Source organism: Colius striatus, chromosome 1 (genome assembly GCF_028858725.1).
Source record: "Colius striatus isolate bColStr4 chromosome 1, bColStr4.1.hap1, whole genome shotgun sequence".
In the NCBI taxonomy this organism is placed as follows: Eukaryota; Metazoa; Chordata; class Aves; order Coliiformes; family Coliidae; genus Colius; species Colius striatus.
In genome coordinates, this window is record NC_084759.1 from 78411263 (window position 1) to 78439191 (window position 27929).

Consider the following 27929-nt stretch of genomic DNA (forward strand, 5'->3'; position numbering starts at 1 on the left):
AGAGAGATTCTCCTCCCCTCTACTCTGCCCTTGTGAGACCACACGTGGAATATTGTGTCCAGTTCTGGGCCCCTCAGTTCAAGAAGGACAGGGAGCTGCTGGAGAGAGTTCAGCACAGGGCCACCAAGATGATGGAGTGGAGCATCTCCCTTATGAAGAAAGGCTGAGGGAGCTGGAGCTCTTTAGCTTGGAGGAGACTGAGGGGTGACCTCATTCATGTTTACAAATATGTAGAGGGTGGGTGTCAGGAGGATGGAGCCAGGCTCTTCTCGATATCCAATGATAGGACAAGGGGCAACAGGTATAAACTGGTACATAAGAGGTTCCAAAGAAACACAAGGAAAAACTTCTTCACTGAGGGTGAGGGGGCACTAGAACAGGCTGCCCAGATGGGTTGTGGAGTCTCCTTCTCTGGGGACATTCCAAATCTACCGGACAAGTTCCTGTGTGACCCACTCTAGACGGTCCTGCTCTGGCAGTGGGATTGGACTAGATGATCATTCAAGGTCCCTTCCAGCCCTTAAGATCCTGTGATGGAATTGTGTTCCACAAGTACTGTGTAAGTACACCTAAAGTAATTGTTGTTTAATGTAACAAATATTTTGCTGTAGCCATTGTTCAGGTTAATTATTTTATGACTTTCCTCTTTTTAAGCTTCAAATTCCATTTACTACTAACATCAGAACATAAGTAGTATCTGCTTCCTATGGAGGTCACCAGTTTTTAAAATCAAAATATTAAGGCACTTAGACAAATAGGCTTAAATGCCATGACCTTCCAATGTTTCACAAACATTCTACTTGGGTAATAAATGTATTTAAAAAATGCCTTGCAAATTAAAAACCATCATGATCCTAGCAGCACGTTCTCATGCAAACCTTTTCATTACTAAGCTGACAAGATGTAAGCTGAGTCTTAAATGCTGTCCCTGTGACCTGGCTGTGGGACAAGGTGTCCTTGAGCTGCCTAAATAAGGCTTGTGCAAGGATGGCACGACTGAAGGAAACTGTGTCTGTGTGTACACCTATATTATGGAAGATAATTCAGACTCGGAGAGGGGAGAGAAGGAGAAGGCAGTACAGGGGTTATATACTGCAGCACTTGGAACTACAAGTATATTAAAGATAATGAAATTACACTCTCATTTTGTTCCATAATTAATTACCCCATCCCTCTGCCTTTCAGCTGAACGAGAGTGAGTACTGTGTGCTTGCTGAAGCCCCTGGCAGCTGCCTCTTCCAGGCTCTAGAGAAACGTTTCAGGGCTTTGTGGGACGTCGAAGGTATCCCACCAGTGAGTGACTCAGAGCTCCAGCTTCCAGTCCTTGCCATTTCAGGAAAAGAAATCAGGAATGCTGAGACAACCACTTACTTTAAAAGTTAGAGAGGTCTGTTCAACAGCATTGTATTGTTGATAAAATGTCTTGGTAGTACGCTGCTAATGGGACATGACAGCTGCAACAACTTTAACTTCATCCAGTTAGCTGGGACACAAAACAAGGTCATTCCAAACCCAAATGGCTTGAGGCTTTTATGAGTGAACCAGTGGCAGTCTGTCTGGCTCTTGCCAGACATGGTAGTGCTTTGGCAGGCGTTCTGCCTTCTGCAGGAGACCCTGTTTCCCACAGGAATTAATTCAGAGAAGCTGAAGTAGAGGCTACAGGCCCGGTATATCATGAGGGCTTCTAACATTGTCACCAGCTTCCTGAGGGGGCTCGAGATGTTTCTGGAGCTGGTTAGCAAGCTGGCCAGACAAGGACAGAAACTACTAGCCCTGCAGCAGCAGTGGCTGTCTCAGGCCAGATTGCTCCCTTTGGCAGCAGACACAACCCCCACTGCGTATCTGTTGGTAAAACCACGCTTGGATAACATTTGTCTCCATTTCCTGGACGTGGCATGTTAGTGTTTTTACTCCCAGGAAGACCAACCAGAAGGAAGCATGCTTAATGTGGTAGTGGCCTAGCTGTTCTTCAGATGCTGTTACCTTCCATGCTGTGTAGCACATCTACAGCTGCCACCTACCTCTTAAATGCTGACAGCATCTCAGTCTTCCACAGGAATGTTCAAATGAGTTTGCACCCACCTCCATCACTTGTAGAGGAACTACTCTGGAAAAAGGTAAAGGAGACATGTCTCTGTATGATGACTGTGTGCCTACAAAGTGTCTGTGGGGAGGTCCTGCTAACAGCAGGCAGGGAATTAAAACCAAAGTAGCATAAAAGGAATGAGCAGAGGGCTACAATTAGTAGCTGACCACTCCTTCCAACCCCTGTCTAGTTGGTAAGGCAGCCAGAAGGACGAAGTAAACCCCATAACCATAACATACACAGAAAGCTAAAATCATGGATTACAAGGGTGAGCTGGCACTGTCCATGTTGGTGCAAAGCAGCCAGGAGGTCTCTGTGAAGTAAGTGCTGAAGAATACCAGGCATGGGAGGGGTCATGTATCAGCCCACAACTGTATCTCGTGCCTGGAAGAGCCACCAGCTGTGCTCTCAGGGAAGCACTTTTGTTTTTCCATTGACCTCTTTATTTCTTATTTTTCAAGAACTGCCTATGTCAGAATGAACATCCAAAAGAAGTAGGACATGGTCCAACACCATCTCCGAATTCAGTCTGTTTAATGCTTATCAAGTTCCCCTCAGCTATCACTGTGGAGCCCTTCCTGTGAGGCAAGTCAGAGAAAATTGTTGGCCTGTTTACACCTACCAAGGCTTTGACAGATGTTGACTCATTCAGTGCAATGACTGACAACCAAATAGTAAAGCAGGAAAGTGAGCAATACCTTTGCTTTATAGCTTCATCTCTGTTCCCTCACAGCACCAGCACCAGAACAATCTGCTGCAGACCACACGGTGCGTGCTGGACCAATGTTGGTCCTCTCAGTGACGTACAGGTGAGCTCCATCCTGAAGAACAAAATGCTGAACCACTGACCTCTGGAGTCAAGTCCCAGCTAGCATGTGCCATCTCTGTCCTGGGAAGAGCTAACTTCAGCTGTATATTCAATACTACAGTACAGAGACATTTCCCAGTTGTCTCAGGAAATGAATTATCTCCCTCATCAAAACTATCTTTTGTTCATTCCCACCCCAATCCCAAGTACCAACACTTTTAACAATGGGATGTAACATTATGCTCATCTACTTGACCTCTGCAGTCCTAGTAGGACTAGTCTACTAGACCTATGTTAGTCTACGTGACCTAGTGTCCAGCATTCCACATTCCTGCATAGAACCTAAGAGGCCAAATCAAAACTCTTATCTGGTTAATGCTGACTTGTTAAAGATGGAAATATTTACTTCAAATAGAGTCATTTTGGTTGGAAGAAACTCTGGAGTCCAGCTGTTAACCCAGCACTGCCCTGTCCACCACTAAACCATGTACCACAGCACCTCATCTATGTCTTCTGAATATCTCCAGAGATGATGACTCTACCACTCCCCTAAGCAGGCTGTTCCAATGCTTGACAACCCTTTTGGGGAAGAAAATTTTCCTGATATCCACTCTAAACCTTCCCTGGCCCAAGTTGAGGCCATTTCTTCTTGTTCTATCGCTTGTTACTTGGGAAAAGAGGCTGACCGTCACCTCACTACAGCCTTCTTTCAGGTAGTTGTAGAGAATGAGCATGTCTCCTCTCAGTGTCCTATTCTCCAGACTAAACATCCCCAGCTCCCTCAGTTGCTCCTCATCAGACTTCTTCTCCAGACCCTTCACCAGCTTCATTGCCTATCTCTGGACACTCTACAGCATCTCAATATCTCTCTTGTAGTGAGGGGCCCAAAACTGAACACAGTACTCATGTTATGGCCTCACGAGGGCTGAGAATGGAAGAAAAATAAAATACAGCTTTCCATTTGTGAACAACTAGCAGTTCAGCATCCACACAGCTGCTCACTCACAGCTCCTGTAGCAGGGCAGGCAAGAGAACGGGAAGGAAATCTTGTGGGTAGAGATGAAACACAGTTTAATAGGTGGGTGGAAGGGGAAATATAAAGAGCACAAAAGCTCAGTGACTGGCTCCCTCCTAGAAGCAGACCAATCCACTGCCAGCCACCAAGCCATGGCCACCAGAGGAGGCTTCCTTCTTCTTCCTCTACTTTTGTTTTATTACTGAGCATGACCTAGGGTAAGGAATATCTCCTTTGGCCATGTCAGGTCAGCTGTCCCAGCTGTGTCCCCTCCTCCTCAGCCCCTGCGGTGTGCATGCACTGCCCAGCAACAGCCAACAGACCAGTGTGTTATTGATGTAACTGCAAAACACAGCAGCTCCTCTGCTCCTCAGATGGAAGCCACCTCCATCCTGGCCAGACCCCCTACAGCCCTAAGGCAGACAGCTGCAGCCCAGCAGCCTACTGATTGACTGTGAACAGACAAGAGCAAGACACACAGCAGGGAAAGCAACATTTTCAACATCCAAAACAATCACATTTTCAGTATTGGTCACCAAACTTTTCTATTTGTCAGCTTGAGCAGAAAGATCAACACAGCCAACAATTCACTTAATTAAGGCTTGTCTTATGTAACTAAAAGCTTTAACTCCAGTTGGTCACTGACTTAGCTGTGTCTGACTGACAGCTCCCAAGGTGACCCATAAGTTGTCAGCAGAACTATGATAAATACAGAGATACTTTATTCCCATGGTGTCCAAGTGCCCCAGCTTTTTGGTCAGGCCCAGGTTTAGGAGCAAACTGTGTTTGCTTGGTATTCATGTATTGCAGACACCTACCTGACCACCTCACACTGTCTTCAAAGCTAGAGGAGGTCTCTAACAGACATAGGCACCACTAGTCCAGAGGCCACACTGACATCATGGCACCCAGAAGAAGAGATGAAAGGACACTCCTCCAAAAACACCAAACCCCCCCCAGCCAAATCGCAACTCAGATGGTACTTGAGTCTCCTCAAGCCTTGTACTTGAGGTTTACAGGAATCAGACTGGTCCCTCCCCTGTATCCCCTAAACCTCCTACCACTGGTGATCTGTTCTGAGCTTTTTGCACCAAGACAACTCTCACCTCCCCAGACCTTCAGTTCTTTATAACTCCTCTCGGAATTAAGAACTACACATCTTTATAACCACACAGAAATGACACCATTCACCTTATGCCAAGGGCCAGTAAGTAATCACAGCCAATGTTTTATTTAATACTTTTTATTTATGCAAAGCCAATCCAAAAGTGTTGTGTAAAAGTGAAAAGTTCTTTTTACATATTAATAAAAACAGGTTTGGGTTTTTTTTTGCACAGAGTTTCTGTGTGGGAAGGAGTGAGGATTTGACCTTTGTTTTATTTACAGGAACCCACTAAGCTTGTTTAAAAATATAGACAGAGGTACTAAGTCACAATTGCTGTACAGTAAACGATAGCCCACAGTGCCCAACACAAGCCTTTTGTGCCCGATTAAGAATATTCTTGTTTTGATGCAATGCTTCTGCCCAGTGCTTGGTTTTGAGGTTTATTTGGTTTTGGTTTTTTTAGAGACTTCTTTTTTAGAAAAATGTATACAATAGTCAAATTATATTACTATGTCACATCCAGTATTTCCTTAAGGAAGAAAACTTATGTTCCTTGGCCCTCCAGTTCGGCTGCTGCTATATCTGGTTCTTCATCATTGTAAATGTTTTCTGCCTAGAGACACAAAATAGCACACAATTCTTTTTAAGCAGTCTGCTACACTTGATACATAAAAAAACACAATACCAAGTAGGCACAGATATCATTCCTCTCCTTACAGGGACCCTTTCCCTGCCTTTTCTTAAAAGGCAGCCAAATTTAGGAATGTTCACACAGTGACTAGACCTCAGCAGTTGTCTTCTCGTGTTGTTTCGTGTCAGCAGGGTAAGTCTTGGCCACTTCACTCCTTACTCTGAACATGTTGGTATGTGGACTTGGCTCAAACTCAGTCCAAACACAGAAAACAAGGACAGGTATTAAAAACTGAGAGCCTGACTCCAGGCTCACATTTACATCTGTTAGGCTTTTTATCGGAAGTTATTCCCAAGTGATTTTATTCCAAATGTATCAGGTAACTGATAAAATTCCTGTAATGTAGAAGAACAGGAACTAACTGGAAAGTTAAAGGCATATGGGGGCTGGTAGGGAAGAGTGAGTCTTGCCTAGTACTGGATCTAAGTTTGCAACTACTACATTTATTCTTACTGTCAACTCATACCTAAGACATGGAGCCAATCAGCTAGCAGGTGCAGTCATTTCAGTTGGTTTAGTCATTCTTTAGTTTCGGAAGCCTTACTCTCCAATCAGTGTACGCAGTACAGAGGAACAGACAACCCTCAGTCACTGAAGGCATGAGCTGCCCTCAGAAGAACAAGCCACTGCAGCTTCATTCACACCACAATCTTCAGAGCAACTCAAGAGCGGCTGTGACACTCACCATTTGCCAGATCTGCATGATATTGTCCTCTGACACGGAGCAGATCACCCAAGGCTCATTAGGATTCCAGCTGAAGTCTGAAATTTTAGCAGTGTGTCCTCCATGGATGAACTGTTAAAAAAAACCCACAAGCTTCAGTCAGTAAGTTATTTCCTTTCTAGAAGGATATATGCCCAAGGCTCAGAGTTGAACTGGTCAGGCTGGTGACTACACAGCAGAGGAAAACCCACTACCAGGGCCCCTGGACACGGACATACAGGTGAGGTGTGTGTTTGAAGCAGCGCAGCCCCCTCACCACTGGTGAGCACAGCTGCCACTGCCAAGACTGTGGTTTGTATTACCATGGCAACAACTGACTGACATCCTCCACGCAGGCTGGGTGGTGACATCCAGGCCTGTTTTATACCCATTACCTCCTCTGATTACATGAGCACTTACAGTTACACAGGAAAGGGGAAGGAAACCAAACTATCAATATTTTTAATTGCTTGTTTCCTGAGGAAGCAGAAGAATTGTACTTTCTACACCACTACGGTCAGCTATATGGGACCCAACTGGTTCAGTGCAAGATAAACTATCTGAGGCCTTGGCTTTACACACATTCACTTCTAAGAGAATACCAACAAGCTCATGGCCAAACTGTAAACAGGTTCAACAGTAAAGATCTGTAAATCCCATCCAGAACACCTTGCAAAGAAATCACTGCCTCCAGCATGGAAGAGAGGGAGCCTACTTACTGCAAGTTAGAGCTACAGACTGAACCCCGAGAAGGTGAAGAGATTTAAGAAGGGCTGCAGTTGCAGTAACACAGCTGTAAGGCATCATGCTGCCATACAGCACGGCAGCACACCAAAACCTGAGGGGAAGCATACCAGCAGTTCAGGAGGCCCATCTTCTGCATCCTCTGCAGACTGCTCTTCTCCAATTTTACTGTAAGAAAGTAGTTGATACTTTTTATTAATAGTGAAAAACATCCTATATTAGCTTAAATTAGCAGTTCCTAGCTCCCAGTATTTGCTTTTGCTGTTGTTTTTTCTCTCTGTCAAATAGCTGTAGGCCTCAGGTACAAAACACAGAATCATAGAATCACTGCGTTTGGAAAAGAACTTTAAGATCACCGAGTCCAACCACCAGCCTCACACTGCCAGGCCCATCACTAAACCATGTCCCTCAGCATGTCATCTTTGATTACCTCTAGGGATGGTGACTCTACCACCTCCCTGGGCAGCCCGTTCCAATGCTTAACAACCCTTTCAGTGAAAAAAGTTCAGCTGTTCAGCTGTGAACATCCAACTGTTTGTTGCTAACACTACTGGAATAGAATCTAACTTGTTGGCCACACGGAGGCAGAAATCACTTTCTGCAAAAGACAACAAAATCTCTATTCTGTCAGCAAGAAATCCTCACAGAGAAGTAACATTAGAATATTACACACACACTGTGCTGCTTCTGCTGTGTACCTGAAAGGCCAGTCCAAGTTAAGATGGCCAGGAAGGCACATATCAGGTCTACACACCAGGTCTACCAAATATCATAGGTCTGCAGCCTTTTTATTTTAGCTAGCATCTGTTCATATACACTAAAAGAAAGGAAATGCTCTTCACCTCAGATCCCACACATTAAGCCGACGATCAGTACCACTTGAGGCGAGAATAGTTTCATTATGAGGAGACCAGTGAACCTATTGAAAGAAAACAACTTGACTGCAGCACAGTTACTGATTTCTAAAGCCCATCCTGAATAACCACCACCAGCACCTGGATGACCAGACTCAACACACCAGTTTCTTAATGTCCTATACCTCAAATAGAGTGCTTTAAAGCCCCAAGATTTCTCAGACTCAAAAGCCAACAGTATTTCACTGGTATAGATTCACCATACCATGAAATTTTATTGTCTAAAATTCACTATTTAGTGTTTAACAGACTTATGGTGGTTGGTCACCACAGGAAAATTTGCAAGTTTTTGTCCTAGGCAGTACTCTTACAGCTTTTGTCACAGGTTGTGAGAAAAGTTCACTCACTTGAAAAATTTCATCTTTATGAGACTCGAAGGAATGGAGTTTCAGTTTTAAATTTCGAAGGTCCCACAGAGCCACTGTCTGGAAAAAGCAACAAGAGATCATTTTTATTATAATGGCTATAGAGCTGCAATCTAAAAGACTTATAAACTGGAAGTATGCACAAGTGAATACCTTGTCAGCAGAGCCAGTTGCTAGAATGAACTCACTGTAAGGGTTGAAGGACAGGCAGTTGACCTCTGCTGTATGGGCATCTACAGAATGACTTGGCTTGGATGTAGTATTGGATCTTGTGTCCCAGCTGTTGCAATGAAGGGGTTGGGGCAGAGCAAGGGGCAGCAAGGAAAGGGAGAGAGTGAACATACACCAGTTTTCACAGGAGGTTCTTTTTCACTCCACTTACACATCACTCTTAAAGAGACTACATTATCACTAAACCTAAGCCTGAAGCTACAGTTTTGATTCACAGCCTCTCAAAATTTTGTGTCTGCTGTACACAAGCAGTTCCCACCAGGACACTGATACAAGTATTAATTAAGTCTTATATTACATTAACACATTAATTAACACACAGATTTTGGTGACTCTGCAGCACTGCTACAGTTGATTGCACTCGAGAGCTACATGAGACCATTCCAGAACTCAGGTATATTTTTAAGCTAAGTGCTCTGGACTGGGCCATTGACAGCACACAGCAAGCATTACCCAGAAACTGCTTAACTACAACGTACATCATAAGCTTCTGATCATCAGCCACAGATCCAAACAGAGACTCGTGGAGCAGATGCCACGCCACATCTTCTACTACTGCAGAGTGTCCAGTGAAAATTGCTTTTGCATCAACAATTTTGCCTTCTTTTGGTCCAGCACTTACATCCCATAAACACACGGTCTGTAAATAAGAGTCATATTTTATTGTTATGCAGAATTCAATGGTGTTACTCTCTTCATAACTCAATTTAAAATCCCACATGACACTCCTGCTCCTGAAACAGTTCCTCTGTTTCTGAAAAAAAAAACCCACCCCACTTAATATGTTATAAGTTAAAAATCATCTGAGTTACCAACCAGTTTTCCTCAAATTCAAGGCACAAGGATTATTTGATAAGGTCACAAAAGCAACTTACAAAAAGCATCACTATTTCAATAGCTTGTGTTTCACTTTTAAAGCCCACGCAGAAATTTGATAAGTTTAGGTGCAACTGATCTTTGAGGCTCTTACTACTTTATGATCTAGTTTAACGGGTTGTTCCACAACTATTTCTTCCAGCAGACAACTATAAAAACATTCTGTTCTCACTCCACTGAGAATGTTACAAAGAACTGGTTGTTTATTACAGCCAGAAGTTAACTGACAGCCTTTAGAAATACGACCACAATATGAGATCTTCCCCACATAACAACATACAGCTGTACTAGCTCAGTTTTTCTCTAATTATCTGTTACAGCATAAATTAGGGGAGAGGTTGTGTGGTTGGTGTTTAATAGAAGATGTGGTTTTTACATGATCATCTGACGCACTGAGAAGATGTCCACTCAGATTTGAGTTCCATGATAAGCCATAGCCTTCTTTCTGGTGCCCTCTTAATCTAAGGTCAGGATTACACTCTCCGCTTGGGTCTGAAAGAGAGGAAATTCCATTTATTTGGCTTCAGCTTGTAAGTCAATGATCTGTAAGAGCATTATTGCCACCTAAGATTATGGTATTTCTGGTGGACAACAAACTAACCATGAGCCAGCAATGTGCCCTTGTGGCCAAGAAGGCCAATGACATTCTGGGATTCATCAAGAAGAGTGTGGCCAGCAGGTCAAGGGAGGTTCTGCTCCCTCTCTACTCTGCCCTGCTGAGGTCTCATCTGGAGTCCTGTGACCAGTTCTGGGCTGACTCAGCTCAAGAGGGACAGGGAACTTCTGGAGAGAGTCCAGTGCAGGGCCAGCAAGATGATCAGGGGACTGGAGCATCTTCCTTGTTTAGTCTAGAGGAGACTGAGGGGGAATCTTATTAATACAAGTACTTGAAAGGTGTATGTCAGGAGGTTGGGGCATGCCTTTTTTCTGTTGTCTCAAGTGACAGGACAAAAGGTAATGGACAAAAGCTGGAACACAAAAAGTTTCAGTTAAGGAAAAGCTGCTTTCCTATGAGGGTGAACCCTGGCACAGGCTACCCAGGGAGGGTGTGGAGTCTCCTCTGGAGGCTTTCAAAACCCACCTGGACTTGTTCCTGTGTCACCTGATCTAGGTGGACCTGCCTTAGCAGGGGGTTGGACTAGATGATCTCCAAAGATCCCTTCCAATCCCCACCATTCTGTGATCAGCCTCATAGGAGAACACTGCTTCTATGGGGATTCACTTATGATACTGAGCACAATCAGGCACTTAAGAGCCATCGAAGACACAGGCCTTCTGATTTGGATTCCAGAGCCTATCACTTCCTCCTCATTGCGCTTCAATACAACTTCTCCTTTAATGACAAGAGGTATTTTGCTAACTCGGAGCAATGTGACCCACCTGGTTTTGAAGGATGTTTTGTGTAGTCAAATACCAACACATCGGCAGAGGGGGTTTTTGTAGCAATGATGCAGGGATTCTGCGGCATGTAACGAGCACGGTTGACTTCACCTTCGTGGTTAATTTTAATCTCTATTTCAATTTTGCCAGTCACGGATCCAAAGCCACCAAACTCTACATTTGTCAGAAAAAGGGCAGTTTATCATATCAACTAGGTTAAACTAGGGTTTCCTGCATCTCCCTCACTCCAAGTGGTGGTAAAACACCTTATTACAACACAATAAAGATCATGAAAGAGTAGCACCACAGTGTCCAACAGTATTAACACTATTTATTTTGAATCCTCTGCGATAGAAACAGAAGCACTGAAAGAGTTTGTATTTGAGGTAGATGGATATCAGTTTTCACAACTGCCAGAGCTGGTAGAAATGCTAGTAGGGATCGTGTAACGTTACTTAGATTGTTCTGAACTAAGAAGTTTCCTCTTTTTAGTCACTATTGATGATCTAGAACTAGCATGAACTGACAAATATACATCAACTTTAGTACTTAAAGTTCGAATACCATTAGACAGGACAGTTATTAGTGCTACTGCTGAAATACAATCTTAGGAACACATCCACTACCCACCTCCTTTCTCACTGTCATACTGGGAAGTATCAAACTGATCGTCATTGGGAATCTGGACTCTTGCAACAACCAGGTGGTTCTGTTCATCAGATGTGTGTGTTCCCAAAACCAGCCAGTGAAGAGCATAATCCTTTCCTTCTGGCCTGTTTGGAATAATAAACACATGGAATAAAATTAAGCTCTCAGTTCCAGAAGTTTGATACTGATAACAGCCAAGATCCAGACTTCTTCAGAGAGCTAGAAAGAGAGAGACTCGGGTAAGAGTTCCTTGTCTTTGTCACAAGAAACTCGTGCAATAAAGTGAAGTGACTCAAGCAAGCCAAAGATAGAACCAGCAAGGCTAGGTTGACAACACAGGCCAGGAAACATCGTCACTGTGGCTTGAAAGGGACAACTACCATTTGCATGGTCGTTAAAGGTGATGCTAATACCTATCTCTGTCTTTATTTTCCCTAGCAGTGATTTAGAAAACAATCAATACCACTTTCTATAAAACACAAATACTGAGGACAAGTGGCAACCTGCTTTAGTTACTTAAGAGGCTTTTACCAGTTACTCTCTTCAGCAGCTCGTTTATAAACACTGCACAAAACCCATCCAACTAGAATAAAGTTTCTCTTCTGGTGGTGAAATGCAATGCTCAGAAGTGAAAAGTTGGATGGACAGCGCCATTTACCTCTGAAAGGAAGAATCTGAACAGTCAAAACCAAGCAAATCCTGCATTCTTGAAAGCAACAAACTAATTACACTGTCTGAATCCAAGCAAATGGGAACCACTAGGGCAGTCATAAGCCACCCCAGCCAAGGCATAATCACACATTTTGAAGGAGAAAGAAAACACAAAGCAAAACAAAACAACCCCCCCCCACACACAATGCACACGCACTTACTTGCATCAGGAACAGGTGTCCCATCATGTCAGGTGCCATACAAAGAGAGAGTCCTTGCCTTAAATGGCTTACATATTTTGACACTGGATAATTGGAAATACCAGGGTTTAAACTGAACATTAAGTCAATCTGCAAAATATGAGGCAAGCAGAAGTGTTCCTCATAAGGGCTTCACACCCTCACATCCCCACTTCATTCTCTCCATGCCACGATTCATTAGCTTGCATCTCTCAACATCTTCCCCCAACATTCTCCTATATAAAATTAAGCGATCATCCAACCACCAAGGATAACGTCACATACGTAACGGGGGTTTTTCAACAGGAAAGAGATCATCCTCTTATTATTGCATGAACTTTACACATCAGCTGTTTTAAAACCTAGCTGTATCCAGTTTGCAACAACACGAGGGACCCAGTCCTTGTCCGCTAGCTCAGCAGAAGCCCAGAGTGGTTACAGCAACAATTTAGGTTCTACAGTAGCAGCTGGCACATGAACAGAAGCTATCCCCATCTTCAAAATTCTTGAGGAAATTAACCAGCGAGCTCAAAATTTTCATGGGGACGTAGAAGAATGGGAAAAATAAGATTTAAAATTGGAGCAAGATATTATAGCTTCTAGAGAACAGTAATCTGTGGTGCACATGAGGAAAACCAGTCTTGCATGAAAAGCTAATTTAGTACACTGATTTCTCTGGTCAGAATTAACTATAGGAGAGTGTTAGGTCTCTCGTGTATGAATAAATTGAGAAAGATTTCTCTCCTCACATCTTCTGCTAGGCCAAGTTAGAGTTCTGTAAAGCATCAAGTTGTGACTTTTTTTTTCTTCAAAGTTGCTGCATACCCAAAGGATTTTTAAAGCTGTAAGTAAAATAAAGTGTTACAAGCTCACAAGGAGGAGCCTAACTCAAATTATTCTTGTCTTGCCTAGTTTTTATCCTCGTTACTTCACAGTCGTGGCTAACAGAGATAGAAAGAGCAGTAAAATGAGCAGTTGCACACAGCCTCAGCTCTTGCTTTGCAAACTCAGCAGATCAGCAGCTGAGCTCTGTGTCTACCTGGCACCTTGCAGACCTCTCTTCCCTTCTCTTACCTGGTCACATCAGGTAACCACTGCACGGTGAGGCTGGGCCATTCCAGAGCGTGTGTCATCACCAGGTCGTACAAGAACGGGGTGTTTTTCTTCCAGATCTTGTACTCCTCGCTGATGACGCGCTCCTCCACCGTGTCCTCCAGCACTGCGGGAAGGGAGAGACGTGAACCAAGGCCCCGCCGCTAACCCGGGGCGCGGAGAGAGCGGAAGGGGGGCACAGCTACGGGCCAGAGCTCTCTCCAGGAGGGAGCGGAGTAGGAGCGGGGGTCCCGAAGCGTCCTCAGGGGCAGGCGGCGGGAGGACAACTGCAACCGCCTCGCACACTCTTAGCACCACGTCCGAAGCTTCTTGGAGAGGAAGCCCGGATCCCCTCGCCCCTCCCTCCTCGGGTAACACGCGCCCGCACCCCCACTGCCCCGCCGCGGAGAGACACGAGCAGGGAGGAGGGGAAGGTCTCGTACCTTCCTTGCTCGCCATTTTGGGTGTGTGCGCGCCCACTGGCGAGGCGCAGCGGAGGACGCGACGGCTAACTGTGCCGAAGGGCGGCAGGGGAGGCGATGGAGAAGAGGAAGGCGCCGGCGTCAGCGAGGGTCTCTCCGGTGAGGGCCTCAACGTCGCCGCCGCCCCGCCACGCGCGCGCGCGGACGGGCCCCGCCGCCTTCCAACGCGCGCCTCGCGCAGCCGCGCACGCGCCGCCGGCGGGGCCCCGCCCACAGCGGCGCCCACCGCCCACAGCGGCAGCCAATGGCGGCGGGGCGGGAGCGGCGCGCGGGGCGGCCGCTGCGGGGCGGGGCCGCGGGAGCAGCCGGGGCGCTCCAATCAGCCGCTGGCGCGCCCTCGGCCCGCCCGGCCTTGCCGGGGCCGCCGCCGTGGGGCTGGTAAGGGTGGGGGGAGGTGTAGGCGCCGTAGGGTTTTCGCCGTCCCGGGAGCGCCTGGGCTCGGCCCCGTGGGGGCTGGTGCTGCAGCCCCGGGTTTACGAGGAGGAGGCAGGCAGCCGGCGGAGCGCGCTGCTTGCGGGATGAGGGGAGGCGGGCTGGGCCGGGCCGGGCCGTGCAGCCGCCGCGAGGTGGGGCTGTGGGTAAAGCTGCGGCTCTGAAGGCGGCGGAGCGGGAGGGAGTCCAGCTCGTGCCGCGGGGGCGCAGGCATGGGGTGCCGTGTCGACGTAGGTAGTGGTTTGGCAAGCGTGATGAGCCAGAATCCCGGCGTCCGCGCCGCGAGGGGCCGCTACACAAGCTGTCCGGAGCCGCTCCTGCCACAGCCGGGCTCGTGCCTGTTTTCTCGGGACAGTACCCCGCGGCCACACGGGGCCCTGGAGGCAGCCGCCCTCGCCGCAGACAGCAGCGGCACTTCCCGACCCCAGTAGGAGCACGATGCTACGGACATGGTGTGGTCACAAGCACTCCCCTCGGTACTGCTGTGCAAGATCGGAGTACTGAGACGCTGAGTGTAATTTACACTCTTCTTCCCTGCACAAGGATAAAATGAAAGATTCTAGTGATGTTAAATAAAACCCGAAACACTCAGGAGTGGGTGAAGAAACAGAAACATTCTTCTGGCCCTCTGCTTTAAGCTATTCTAAGTGTTACTGCTGCTCTAAGCTCGATTTAACAAACAGGGCAGCAGTCATGGCACATTGGAAGTAGAAATTGGGAAGCTTAATTATTATTTAAGCAATTTATAAGTTTTCATGACCAGAACCCAGGGCACATTCAGAAAGGAGGGACAGTGTAGTCAGCGAGGGTGCTGAAGATAACAATGTTGCTTAATTCTCTAGACGTTCACGTTTAAATGATTTGTTAGTTGCAATTAGGGCCTGGGAGACACTGAACTGCACTACTGAATCCTCAGCCACGTAATATTACCAGAGTTTTACATTCTATTGCTGTCCAATGGGGTCAGTGGTATTGGCTGACTACTGTGGAGAAAGACTTGGCTTCCTTTAAGCAGTCACATGCAAACGGGACGTGTGGCTTTGCCACCAGGCCCACCTAACCTTTCCATTCTCCTCTTTCAGCTATGATAACCGAAAGACCGTTTAAATTGACTGCTTTCTGTTCAGCTTAAATGAACAGTGCTTGCCGCAGCTAACAGCTTTAAGCAGGGCAGATCTTTCTGGCAGCTAATAACCCTTTCCAGCAGAACAGTGAAAACAGAGGTAGTTAGGAATTGGGGTAGATTCTAATGAATAACCCCTAATGATTCAAAAGAACCTTCTACTTCCAAATTGCATGGGTTTTCTTACCATTTTCTGACTTACAGTCTTAAGATGAATCAGATAGATGAATCCCATATCACTGAGGCATTGAATCCCAGAAGGAGAGGAAATTGTCTCTGTAGTGGAGCTGGCACTCTTCATGAACTGAGCCTTCTATGGCCTGGACTCCAGTCTTTCAAACAAGGAATCCAGTTTTGGAAAATGTTTATGTCTAGGAGAAGCTGGAGAGTCAAAGGCTGCTAATAGCAGCCAAAGGTTGTACAATGGGAATCAGTGAAGTAGGCAGCCAGCTTCTAGAACAGGAAGCCCTCCCTCATGAACTGTCTCTTTCTTTGGCTAGTGCTGAAAACCAGAAATCTTTTGATGAATTATAAAAACCTATCAATCTTTTAAAATGTACACGAATTGGAATTCAAGCTATGAGTGTCTTCCATATTCCAACCGAGAATCTTCTTAAGCTACTTGGAAGCTGCAAAATAACCCACTACATAGTACAGGAGTGAGTGTGTTAATGCAAACACAGAGTCTTGATTATACAAGATGTGTTAGTAGCTTGCTGTTGGCAACACTTACTAGTTGTTTTGCTATTTGCTGCCAAGTATGTGTCTGCTCCTGCAAAGTGCTGAGGCCTTCCTAAAACTCTGGAGAGTGAAGGCTAAACCTTTCAGAGTCTGTGCCTTGTTACAGAGCGTTGATCATTTCAACCCCAGATACTGGATAAAGGAAGTCTCTGTCAGGCTTCCTGGCTTTAAGTGGCCTCTTTTAGCTCTCATTGAAGGGTGATTATGTGGCCCCTTGAAAGATTAAACCTGTTTGTGCCTTTTGCTGTAAACAGCAGTATGTGTTAACACAGCTTATGTGGAATATGATGGGGAAAACGTGAATTAGTTTTGGAAAATTATTAACAAAATCGATGATGTCATAGAGGGCTTGACTGAACTGTAAGTGAAGAGAGGAATTGCTCCCCAATCCTCCACAAGTTTTTGCAGACTGTCTAAGATCTGCAGAAGTTGGATGCCAAGACTAGTACTAGCTTTGGCAAACAAAACCTGTTACGCCTAGATATCAAAATAGTTGGTAAGTGACCAACACAGTTTTCATTAGTGATTATACTTACACACAACCACATTATCTTTTAATTTTCATCCATGCACCAAAAATCCTATTATCAAATGTTCTTCTCCCATTGAGATTGTCATGGGAGAGACAATTTATAAACAATAACAGCTATCAAAACCTATATCATCAACTTGTAGGTTGGTTATTTGCAATTCATCATCATGGTCATACCTGTGATCACACATCTAAAACATATGAGGAAAGACTACAGGAACCGGGGCTGTTTAGTCTAGAGGAGAGAAGACTGAGGGGGGATCTCATTAATATTTAAAAACATCTAAATGGTGTCAGTCAGGAGGCTGAGGCATCAGTTTTTTCTGTTGTAACTAGTGACAGGACAAGGGGTAATGTGAAGAAGCTCGAACACAAAAAGTTCCATTTAAACATACAGAAAATCTATTTCAGTGTTCAGGTGAGGGAGCCCTGGCACAGGCTGTCCAGGAAGGGTGTGGAGTCTCCTTCCTTGGAGGTTTTCAAAACTCACCTGGACATGTTTCTGTGCAACCTGATCTAGGTGGACCTGCTTTGGCAGGGAGGTTGGACTAGATGACCTCTAAAGGTCCCTTCCAACCCCTACCATTCTGTGCTATGATAGAAATCCTTTGATTCCCACACTTTGTAAGGAAATTCATTAGCTGAGACCATTGTTCATAATTTTCAGTGTATATAAAATGTATGACAAATTAGTTTTAAAGTAAAAGAGTCACTTGAATCATCAGCTTTATCAAGCTATACTTCTTTCAGACCTAAGCCTGAAATACTGCATTTTCATCTGTTAAAAAAAAAAGAGAAGTATCTTGCATCCTCAATTGTATGTGCTGCCTCATGTTTCAAATTGTCAGATATACTTAGGAAGAATTATAGGCATTTATTAATTTTCAACTTGAAGACATGGATGCTGATTTATTAGTCTGCAAAGAGTTGGCTGGCTTGCCAATGCTCATGTGTCATACATTATGCAGAGCTGAGGGATGTTCATAGCACAACTCAGCAGGTAGGTGTAGGTATCGCTGTGAATGACCATCTTGGTCAGAAAACCGTTTAAGGAAAATCAAGTTTGCACAAAACCTCAAAATTGTCCATTGGAAAGGTAAAGCCTCAGCACTCATTGTTCTCTAATACATTTGCTGTCATTGCATAGTCTCAGTAGCCTGTGCATCAAACATGCACATAAGAAAAGCACACCTCAGTTTAATTGATGCAAAGATCCATTCACAATTTCTTGAAATACGACAGTGTTTATTTTCCCCACTGCTCATCCAACATCTCTTTTTATTTACCCAGCAATTATTATCTCCCCAGTATAAATCACAGCTAACCAATACCCTGCTGTCACAGCAAGATCTTGAGCTATCGCAGTATAGCAGTGTCTTGTGCATTCTTGTTCAGTGTGATGTGCAGTTTGGGATTTGTCTAAGGGCAGCATGTCTCTGGTGGTTCACTTCTCAAATAGGCTTGGCTGTATTTTATCCTGACGTGCAATGGATGTGCACTGCATAGCTATGTGCAAACAATAACTTTTGCTTTGCAATAAATAAAGTGCATTTGTAGGGAGGTAGTACTTAGTGGAACTTGAGTGGGACTCACTGAGATTGTATCCTGCATTGTAGACAAATACTCCTCTTGCACCTTCAGGGTGAGATTGTTCCCACTACTGGGATGCTGTAGTGGGAACTTGTGACCTGCATATTTGGGTAAGTAGCACCTGTTGTCACGCTTTCAGCTAACGCTTGTAGGTTGTGTTGAACTTCACGCTGCAAACGAGAAGCAATCCTACAGCAGTCTTGTGCATTCCTTCATTATTCAGGAATATGCAGTGGTTCATCTTTGATGTAGAGTATATTTGTGTTGGAACCTACAAACTAAGCTTGTTCTCATATAATAAGCTCCCCTTTCCCCTCCCAAAATAACATAAACACTGCACTAAGCCCAGACTAATAAATCCAACCCAGATGAACAGAAAAGCAACAGATGTGCAAATTTGTACAACAGTCTTTTTTCCTAGAAGTATAAATGCTTAAATGAGTGCCAACAGGAAGGTTTTTGCTAAAATGGAAGGAGGCATCTGACTTGGGAAGCTCACAGCGTTTGTGTCCATGGAGTTCCTTGTTGTTTGTTGCCCTAGTCTTCCTCCTTGTGAACTCAGAGGAACTTGGGAAGCAGGAATGGGGTAGTTCCAAGCCTGTGCCTGGGTCACAGGAGTCAGAGAAGATTCTAACCTAGAAGCTGCTGTTTCCAGTTATATGGAAAGGAATCAAGGCAACTGCTACATTGTGAAGCACAGGGAAGTCTAAGCCTTCCACACCAAAGAAGGTGAAAGGGAGATGTTTATTTTAAATCCATTTCCTCTTCATCTTCTACTGTGGGGCTTAAAAGCCTTTGCAAGTCTTTAATGAAGGAAAGTGAACTCTGCTCTTGCCTTCTAATGTCTCTCCCTACTTGAGCTGCCTGGCCTTCTTTTTCAGAGACTTCTCCGAGGTCACCATATGGTTTCTTTCTTTGTTCTTCACTCTTACTCATGTGAGACTTGAAGCAATTAATAAATGCATTATCTTCAAGGTTCTGGATGTTTCAGAGGTAAATCCACTGAGACAGGAACCTTGCCAAGCTGTTTTAGGTCTCTGATCAGTTTATGTTGTAATGAAGGTTTTTGTTTGCTCTGTTTGATTTACTCAGTCATTATGGCAGAGCGCCCTCAGGTGCAGTCTTCAGAAGCTCTAGAGAACATGAATTTTACATCCTCTCTTCTTTCCAGGTGTTTTGAATACTGAGAAACAAAGTACTGCATAGAGTATGTAGTAATAGATAGGTGTTACGTCAGACAGCTTTACAGCTTTTTACTTTGTCAGGAGGAGACTGGGGCCAGATTAACTATGGATTCAGTTATCTGTTTTTCAGTTATGGATTCAGATCTTCTACCAGCCTGGGGATAGGTAGACAGAAGAGCCTCTATGACTGGGTTGGTGCCTGTTTACATCTCTGCAGCCAGTTTTAAAACTGGTGGGTTTAGGAGTATCCAGTAAATGAACTTGCTGCTGTTTACACTAATTCTTCCCAGTGATGTCTGCAACTAAAGAGGCACAGCCACATGCTTAGAAATAGGAGGAAAGAAAGACAGCAGCACTGCTCTCTCAGGTCTGAACTGTACTTTAACATGTTCTGCAATTACTAGTCTGTCTTACATTCCCCGTGGGCCAGTTCAAAGTTCATCACGCTGATAATGTCATTTTGCAATACATTTCAGGATATGTTTTTGTGAACAGCTTAAGCCAGTCTAAGCCTATAATAATGCTAAAAGGAGTAGATCTGGTCTCCCCTCTTGCAAGCCACTCTTCTGCCCCAGCCCCTGCGTCAGCACTAACATTCACATGGTCAATGGGAACCTGAATCGGGTCTTCATTCTAGCTGGTTTCTTTTTTTTAGCAGAGTTGTTTTTCAGCCCAATGATCCAGCTGAGCATCCTCACTGCCTGTCTTGCCACTCTTAAATGGTGGGGAGCACATAGCCAAGGGCAAGACCAGGGATGGCTCCATTCAGACTCTGTCTTTGGATTCATTTGCAGCAATCGTGAGATTGCACCATAGGCCACACAAGTCAACAGTGTCAGCACTTCACTGCCATGTTTGCAGTGCTCAGTTCCCTGAATAGCCAGCTAGCCGTATTGTCTCTCTGCCTCTTGTCCATCTTCTGCACACGAGGAAACTAAGAATGAAGGTGAAAATCCCACTCACATGCTTTCATTTGCTGGTGTGGGAGGAAAGCTTTAACATTTATGCTTAGTTACTGGTAGAAATGGGATATATAACTAGGGCTTCACTGGGAGATAACAGCTAAATTTGAGTATAGGGACTCGCAGTATCATGGCATACTACTGAGACCTTACTTGACACACATTTAAAATATCCTTTAATGACTTTTTTTAAAGGAAAAAGGTTTTAATAAAATTGCTGCTTCGCTGAGAGGCAGAACAACTGGATCAAATTAAACTAAACCTGAATTTTAAAAGCATCTTGTGATTTGAGATCTTGCAGAGAGCCTCTTTAAAAGGTGTCTGAGAATGAGCATCCATGAGCTGAGGAAATCCGTAACACTTGCAGCTTTAGAAAAACCTAACATTTTATATTTGAACTATTTCTCCATACAGCTGGAAATCTAATGTAAACAGAGCCTAAGCCACTTGGCCAAAGTAATTTAGGGAATCAGAACTGCTGACTGCTAATCTTAGCTCAAGTTTCTAGCCACATCCCCAGAATGCTAATGTTTGGCTTTATTGTTTTGTGTTTTTCCTTTAGTCTCTGCTGGGAGGTACATTGGGGGAATAGCAGAGCAGTGACAACTGTTAACATGACACCTCTGCCCTCTTTCTTAAGAAGGACTTGCTTTTTTTTCTGAAGCTTAGGGAGACAAGTATACACTATATGATAACATGTTTCTGTGTGAGAAGTCATTTTTGGCTATCTCTCACTTAAAAAAAATAAAACCATAGAAGATTAAGGAGATTGTGAATACCCTGGTTTCATTTTTTGGAAGAGCGACAGAGATGCAGTACATTGGGTGCCAGGATGGCTTTGTTATTAGTTGTATGTTATCATTACATAGAATCCTAGAATGGTAGGATTGGAAAGGACTTTTAGAGATCATCTAGTCCAACCTCCCTGCCAAAGTATGTCCACCTAGATCAGGTTACATAGGAGCATGTCCCATTGGGTCTTGAAGACCTCCAAGGAAGGAGACTCCACACTCTTCCTGGGCAGCCTGTGCCAGGGCTCCCTCACCCTCACAGTGAAATAGTTTTTTTCTCATGTTTAAATTGAACCTTTTCTGTTCCAGATTTAGTCCATTACCCCTTGTTCTGTTGCTAGATACCATAGAAAAAGGGATGCCCCAGCCTCCTGACACCTACCATTTAGATATTTGTAAATATGAATAAGATTCCCCCTCAGTCTTTTCTTTTCCAGGCTGAACAGCCCCAGTTCCAACAGCCTTTCCTCACATGAAAGATGCTTCAGTCCCCTGATCATCTTGGTGGCACTGCTCTGGACTCTCTCCAGCAGTTCTCCGTCCTTCTTGAGCTGAGGAGCCCAGAGCTGGACACAGTGCTCCTGATGAGGCCTCACCAGGGCAGAGTAGAGAGGGCAAAGAACCTCCCTTGACTTGCTGGCCACACTCTTCTTGATGCATCCCAGAATGGCATTGGCCTTCCTGGCCATGAGGGCACATTGCTGGCTCATGTTTAGTTTACATACCATAGTGAGAGGTCAGCACCTCATTCTGTTCATGTTGTGCAGACACCATAGGAAGATGTCACTTGTTGACCTGAAGATCTAGTTTAGTCTTAGATTTTGAGAATCAAGACAACTAGATACAGGAAGATGGGACTGTACAAAGTGACAATTGTTGGTGAGCAAAATAAGCACTTCTCATGGTTGCAACCTCCCTGGTAACAGAGATAATAAAGAGAATTTGAAAGAAACACAAAGTAGCTTTGTGACTGCTTATGGGAGACCTGTGCCCAGGTGAAGCAAGCAAGTAGGGAAAAAAAGGGGTAGGTAACTTTTCTGATATTTTGGGATCTTATTTAAGTTTAGGTTACCTCCCAAAAGAGTTGGTTCAGAACTCTGATTCTAAGTCATCTGTGTTTAACATTAGCATTTTAGTTTGGATCAGGAGTGAATTTTTAAAGCAACCTTCTGATTGTCCCTACTTTACACTGCAGTCTGGTTACAGAGCACAAATGAATTGGCTTCTTTTTGACTGAAGCTAAATCAGCAATATGTTTCATCTGCCAGTGAGGGAATCAGACATACAGAAACAGACAAGAGAGAAAGTAATTTTTACCTCCTCCACCCCCAATATCCTTAGCATGGAGTCAAGGTCCTCAAAACCAATTGCTTCACTCCATTTACTGTTATTGCACGGTACTACTTGCTGGTGTAGACATAAATTATTTTGTTTCTTTCATATTTTTTTTGTTGAAAGGAATATGTATCTTTTTGATAGACTTTCAGGTGCTCTTTGCTTATATTTCTTATATACGCTGAGAGCATCTGTAATGCCTCAGTAGCGTTTGCTCAGGCAGTGTGATACGCTTTGCTTAGCATTTGCAATGAAATTAAGGACAAAGTTTCTATAATGACAGTAAGCATCTTCTAAACTAGAATGGCATATTGAAGGTAAATCTCAAATGAATACTCAGCATTTTGGCTGAGTGGCACATATGGAAAAAAACCAAAGATAATGAGGTTCAGAAATTCTGTCTCAGGGGATTTTGACTTGAAATGTGAGAATTTAAAAAAACATGTTACAGGTTTTAAGAGAACATTTGGAAATACTTTTCCTTCATTCCCATGTGTGGCCATAGAGTCATTCATCAGTCTCTCCTCCCCATTTACTTGGCTCCAAAATGGAAATATCTAGGGGCACTATACTGTTGATCTTGTATGTGTTTTATTAAAGGCCAGCACGTTTTCAGATCCTACAGAGCAGTTCAGAAGAGAAATATTCTGGTAATACGTGGAAGACAAAGAGGTGAAGTGGTGGGCAGAAATGTGGAAACATTCTCCTGTCTCCATACACTCAGGGAGTGGGAAGGGAAGAATTTACCACAAGTTGTTAAGGGGTAATGTAGCACACTCTTACAGTCAACCACAGGGAAAATGTGGGCCCCAGAGAGGTGAAAGCTACTTCTTCCCTCAGTCTTTACTTGGAGTGGTACAGCTACCACAGCCTTTCCTGTAGTACTGTGTCTTGAAGCTTATATGTATGCAATGGATATGTATGGATTATATGGAAGCTTATATGAAGCTTATATGTATGCGATGCTGGTCAGAGAGGGTGGTCACAGAAGAATCCCAGTTTCACCAGGACTAAACTCCTAGAAGAATTAAGGGCAAAAAAAATTCATCACTTATCACCACAAATCCCACATATGTTTATTGACCAATGCCTTCACAATACAATATAAATAAATTGCAACATAGGCACTTAATAGTAAGGCAAAAAAAAAAGTCATGGTAAAATTAAAAGCATAAACTCCCAAGACGGGATAAAACATGAGTAAAACTCATGTTACAAGTGTCAGGTCACACTTTTAATTAATTTTTAGGACTCCAAAAATGTGCTGTGAAGACAATAAAGCTATTTTCATAGAATACAATCCTCAAAATACATGATATTTGAGTAGTATTCTAAGCAACTGACTATGGCATTAAAGATGTTGTTCATGTAGCAATACAAAATAAAGTGTGTAAAGTCCTGTTCCTAGCAGGATAGGGCAGCATGTGGCAGTATGCCATGACACCATTTTTATTTCAGACATCAGCTTGCCCTTTTTTGTCTGGGACAACAGCATCTTGCAGGAAGCCTAAAGAAGTGCCATAGTTACTATCTCAGAGCAAAGCAAGCAATTGGTTGCTGCCACTGAAGTCTTGCACATGCTGGGCAGCAAGCTGCTTTGAGAGTTGCTGCCATATAGGAAGGGGCAACACTACTCAGGATTCTCATTTCTTTGTGTTTAGGATTCAGTAAGACCTTTATATTGCCTACTAGGTGATCTTTCTGCATAAGACATACACTTCCAATGGATCTTTGACCAGACTCCCGCTATCTGGGTCATGTTTGATCACTTCAGAAATTCTAACTAACAGAGAACTTGTATTAAAAGGAAAGGAAAAAAAAACCCAAACCCTTTTGCTGCAGTTGTTGCTGCTGAGCTAAGAGAAAAGAAAAAGAGGAAGAAACTCCTTACAAATGTTACTGAATATGCTGCATAGCAACTAATATTTGGTTTATTGTATAGAGTAATGCTGACATACACATAAGAGTTACAGCATGCCAAAACCTCTTTTTTTTAATGGGAAAATGAAGGTTAGAGGCACTCAGAGTATGTCTGTTCTTGCAGCTCAGTGAAGACATAGCGAACCAAGCTTTACACCATCAAATGCTTCTGGAGTGAGCAATATGAACTGTCTGGATTTGTGTGTGTGTGTGAGAGCATGCGTTGCTTTCCACCAAAATTGTCCATTTCTCCCTAAAAAGACGCAGATGTAGAAATAATGGGGAAAGGAATGTGAAAGAAACACAACTGCCATAGCTAAAAGATGCTGCTTCTTGTGATGTCCTGAGGTATGGTTTATTTGTTGAAGGGTGAACTGTGGGAGAATGTGTGCCATTTTGCTCAAGAAAAAGACAAATCCATGAAATAAGTCCATAACACAAAATTGCACAAGATAGCAGTGATTCCTACCACCAAGCAAGCAGAGGGAGGAAAACAGTGTAGCAGAAAGACGAGGCAAGAAACCAGTGTAATCAGTGAGTTTTTCCCAGGCATCTTTTTCGGTAGCTTTCAGACCTTGTAGCAGGCACTAACAGTACTGGGAGTCTGACGTTAAAGCAAATGATATCCACTGCAAATGTTGTCTATCAGGCTGTCAACAATTGATACAGTTAGTTCATTTTCTCTCGTTCTTCTACTCTACATCCCTTTCAGTAAGGACTTCTCCCTCTCCGTCTGGCAGGGCATTTAGGTACATCCAGGGACCTTCTATCCTTCAGCACCTTTAATTAGACATTAAGAGGTGTTCTTTTACTTAGAGACAGGCAGATGAAGTTGCTCCATGTTTTGACAAAGCAAAGACAAATTAAATGAATAATTAGCTTTAAAATGTGAAACTTATACTTCCCATGAGCTAAGTAAATCAGGTGCAATCTTTTAGTCTTAAATATAAAATATAATATCAGTAATAATATCACCAGAATCAGTACTGTGACAGTGTCCTCTCTGTCCATTCCGGACCACTGAATGACACCAAGTGCCTCTATTTCCTCTAACCAAACTTACTTGTGCATTATTTTACTGAATATTGCTTTTAAGTTCCTGTTCACATGAGAGTGGTTATCTCTAGTTGTACTGAAACTTTTGATTCAAGTGTTCTGATTTAGGAGAACCATAAAGCTCACAGGGATTCATGTCCACAGCTGCTTGTACAGCCTGTTTGCCATACACAACTGTATGCCAATATCACCCAAACTGGTCACAGCCATTCAAGATACTGATTTGCAAGGGACTAAGAGAATTACCAGAGCCAGCTCTTACTCTGCATAAGCAATTGTGCTGTACATTTTCATCCAGATGTATCAGATCTCATTTTCAAAACCATAACCTAAGTTTATCTTGCTATTTATATTGGAAAATCTCCATTCCCCCACAATTACCCAAAGCTGAAATTACTGAACAAAGGGTTGTGAGGACAAAATCAGAATTTCTGAGCCATTCTGCTCAAGAGAACACCATAAGCATTGAGTAAGTCCATAACATAGTATTACACAACAGGAGATACACAGTCCTTGTAGGTTGTTAGTAAAACAAAAGTCAGTACAAGAACTCAGGCAGGCATAACGTGATACTAATTTACAATCTGCTAAGTAGGTTGATTTATCCACTCATACTCTCATGCCCATGTACTTGCAAGCATTATGACATGCATCCTCAGGCAATTTTGCCAGGATCACCTATATATCATATGGATGGCAACAGCTAATGGCTTTCAAGTCTTCACTACATCTCTTGGGTTTTTCTTCATTGTTGGCAATAAATCTGGTTTAGATAGCTTTTTATACTCTTTAAGAGTCAACAGTTATTGCAGGACAATCCTTTTGCCTCGTTTATTTTATCCTCTATAAATTTTCAACACGGTTGCTGCCCATTCTGTTTGCTTCTTCTTTTCACTTATCTTTACAATTATGGTCTGTCTTAATGCTGAGATTACAGGAAGAGGAATGGCTCTTCCACTGGGATGTAGCTTTGCTCTGTTGTTTCTTCTGGCACTTTTGCATGCAACTTTCCAACTAGGCCAATTCTAGTATACCTCTTACATAGCTTTATACAGTGCAATGGCAAAAAATGTTTTTCCACTATTCATTGTAAAGAAGCTCAACTTACTAGAGTACTGAGAAGCCAGAGTTATGGCCCCAGAAATCTTTGCGCTTTACGCCACAGTTTTTCTCAAGTACATTACTTCAAGTGACGTTATTTGATCATAAATAATTATCATTCAGCAATGAAGTCAACTGGATCATTCACAGAATCACAGAATCTCAAGGGTTGGAAGGGACCTTGAAAGGTCATCTAGTCCATCCCTACTGTCAGAGCATGACCACCTAGAGTAGGTCACATAGGAACTTGTCGAGATGGGTTTTGATACTTTCCTTTGTCCCTACTCCTGCTTTCTAACACGTACACCTCCAAATATCACAAAGAAGAAGGTGGGAAATGTCTCACAGATTGTACAGAGATAGAAAGGTTATATAAATAAGTAATACTTTTAATTAGTGTAACTGGGAAAAAAAAAAAAGACAAGCATTCAAGCTCAAAGTTCTTTCAGCACACACAAAACCACTTTAATGATGATTAACATAAGCCTTGCAAATACTTCTGTATTCCAAACTGTTTCTTTTTGCTGCATATATTCAATGGTGCAGATATACTATGTCAGGCCAGCTGCAGAATAAAGTTAAACTTTTCACACCTTTTTCTAGGTTGTCCATTTTTAGTGGATGTGAAGAAATTTTGATAATGTCCTTTTAAAATCCATACTTCATTATTTTCTCCTAACATTAAGCACCCTAGGTTTTGACGCTTTTTCAGTTACTATAGGACACTGAGCATCTCAACGCTCAATATTTCTGAAAATAAAGAGTATTCAGTTCAAATTCCAACAGATTTTAGTCACAAGATAGACATTGCCCATACAAAAGAGACCTGTTTCTGAAAAGTTTGGGATTTTTTTTCATTCCTTTGCCTGATGGAAAATATTTTGTCATCTGAAATATGGAATTTGTCATCCTGGCTTGAATGAGTCTAGTAGACCTCTGTCTTCATCAAATGTTCATCTAGCCAAGTCACGAAGGTATGTGGAGACAAAGGGAGTAGTTTTTCTGTCATGACTATTACAAATTATTGGTTTGTTTTATTAGATTTATTAAGGCAGTTTGCAACCCATTAATAGTCACTAATGTTACATAGCACTTAAAAAAATGTTGGTGCAGTAACTAAGTTGGTGATGAG

At 43.4% G+C, this 27929-nt stretch overlaps 1 protein-coding gene across 1 annotated transcript; it reads right to left on the minus strand.

The window, feature by feature from the left end:
* Positions 1–5136: 5136 nt before the first annotated feature.
* On the minus strand, positions 5137–14198 carry RBBP7 (RB binding protein 7, chromatin remodeling factor). Its single transcript, XM_061999184.1, has 12 exons — positions 13992–14198; positions 13531–13675; positions 11549–11691; positions 10919–11092; positions 9915–10030; positions 9142–9302; positions 8585–8711; positions 8414–8491; positions 7995–8071; positions 7263–7320; positions 6391–6501; positions 5137–5627 (listed from the first exon to the last, which is right to left on the minus strand). Exons 1-12 carry the CDS (start codon positions 14005–14007, stop codon positions 5559–5561), a joined length of 1275 nt encoding a protein of 424 aa, XP_061855168.1. The 5' UTR covers positions 14008–14198; the 3' UTR covers positions 5137–5558.
* Positions 14199–27929: the final 13731 nt, after the last annotated feature.

What these genes read in the sequence shown, in the direction of transcription:
- RBBP7 (XM_061999184.1), bottom strand. An exon ending in GTATGACAGTGAGAAAGGAG is followed by an intron (nt 11,093 to 11,548) that starts GTGGGTAGTGGA and finishes TGACAAATGTAG; the next exon opens with AGTTTGGTGGCTTTGGATCC. An exon ending in ATGGGCCTCCTGAACTGCTG is followed by an intron (nt 6,502 to 7,262) that starts GTATGCTTCCCC and finishes TTTTTTTAACAG; the next exon opens with TTCATCCATGGAGGACACAC.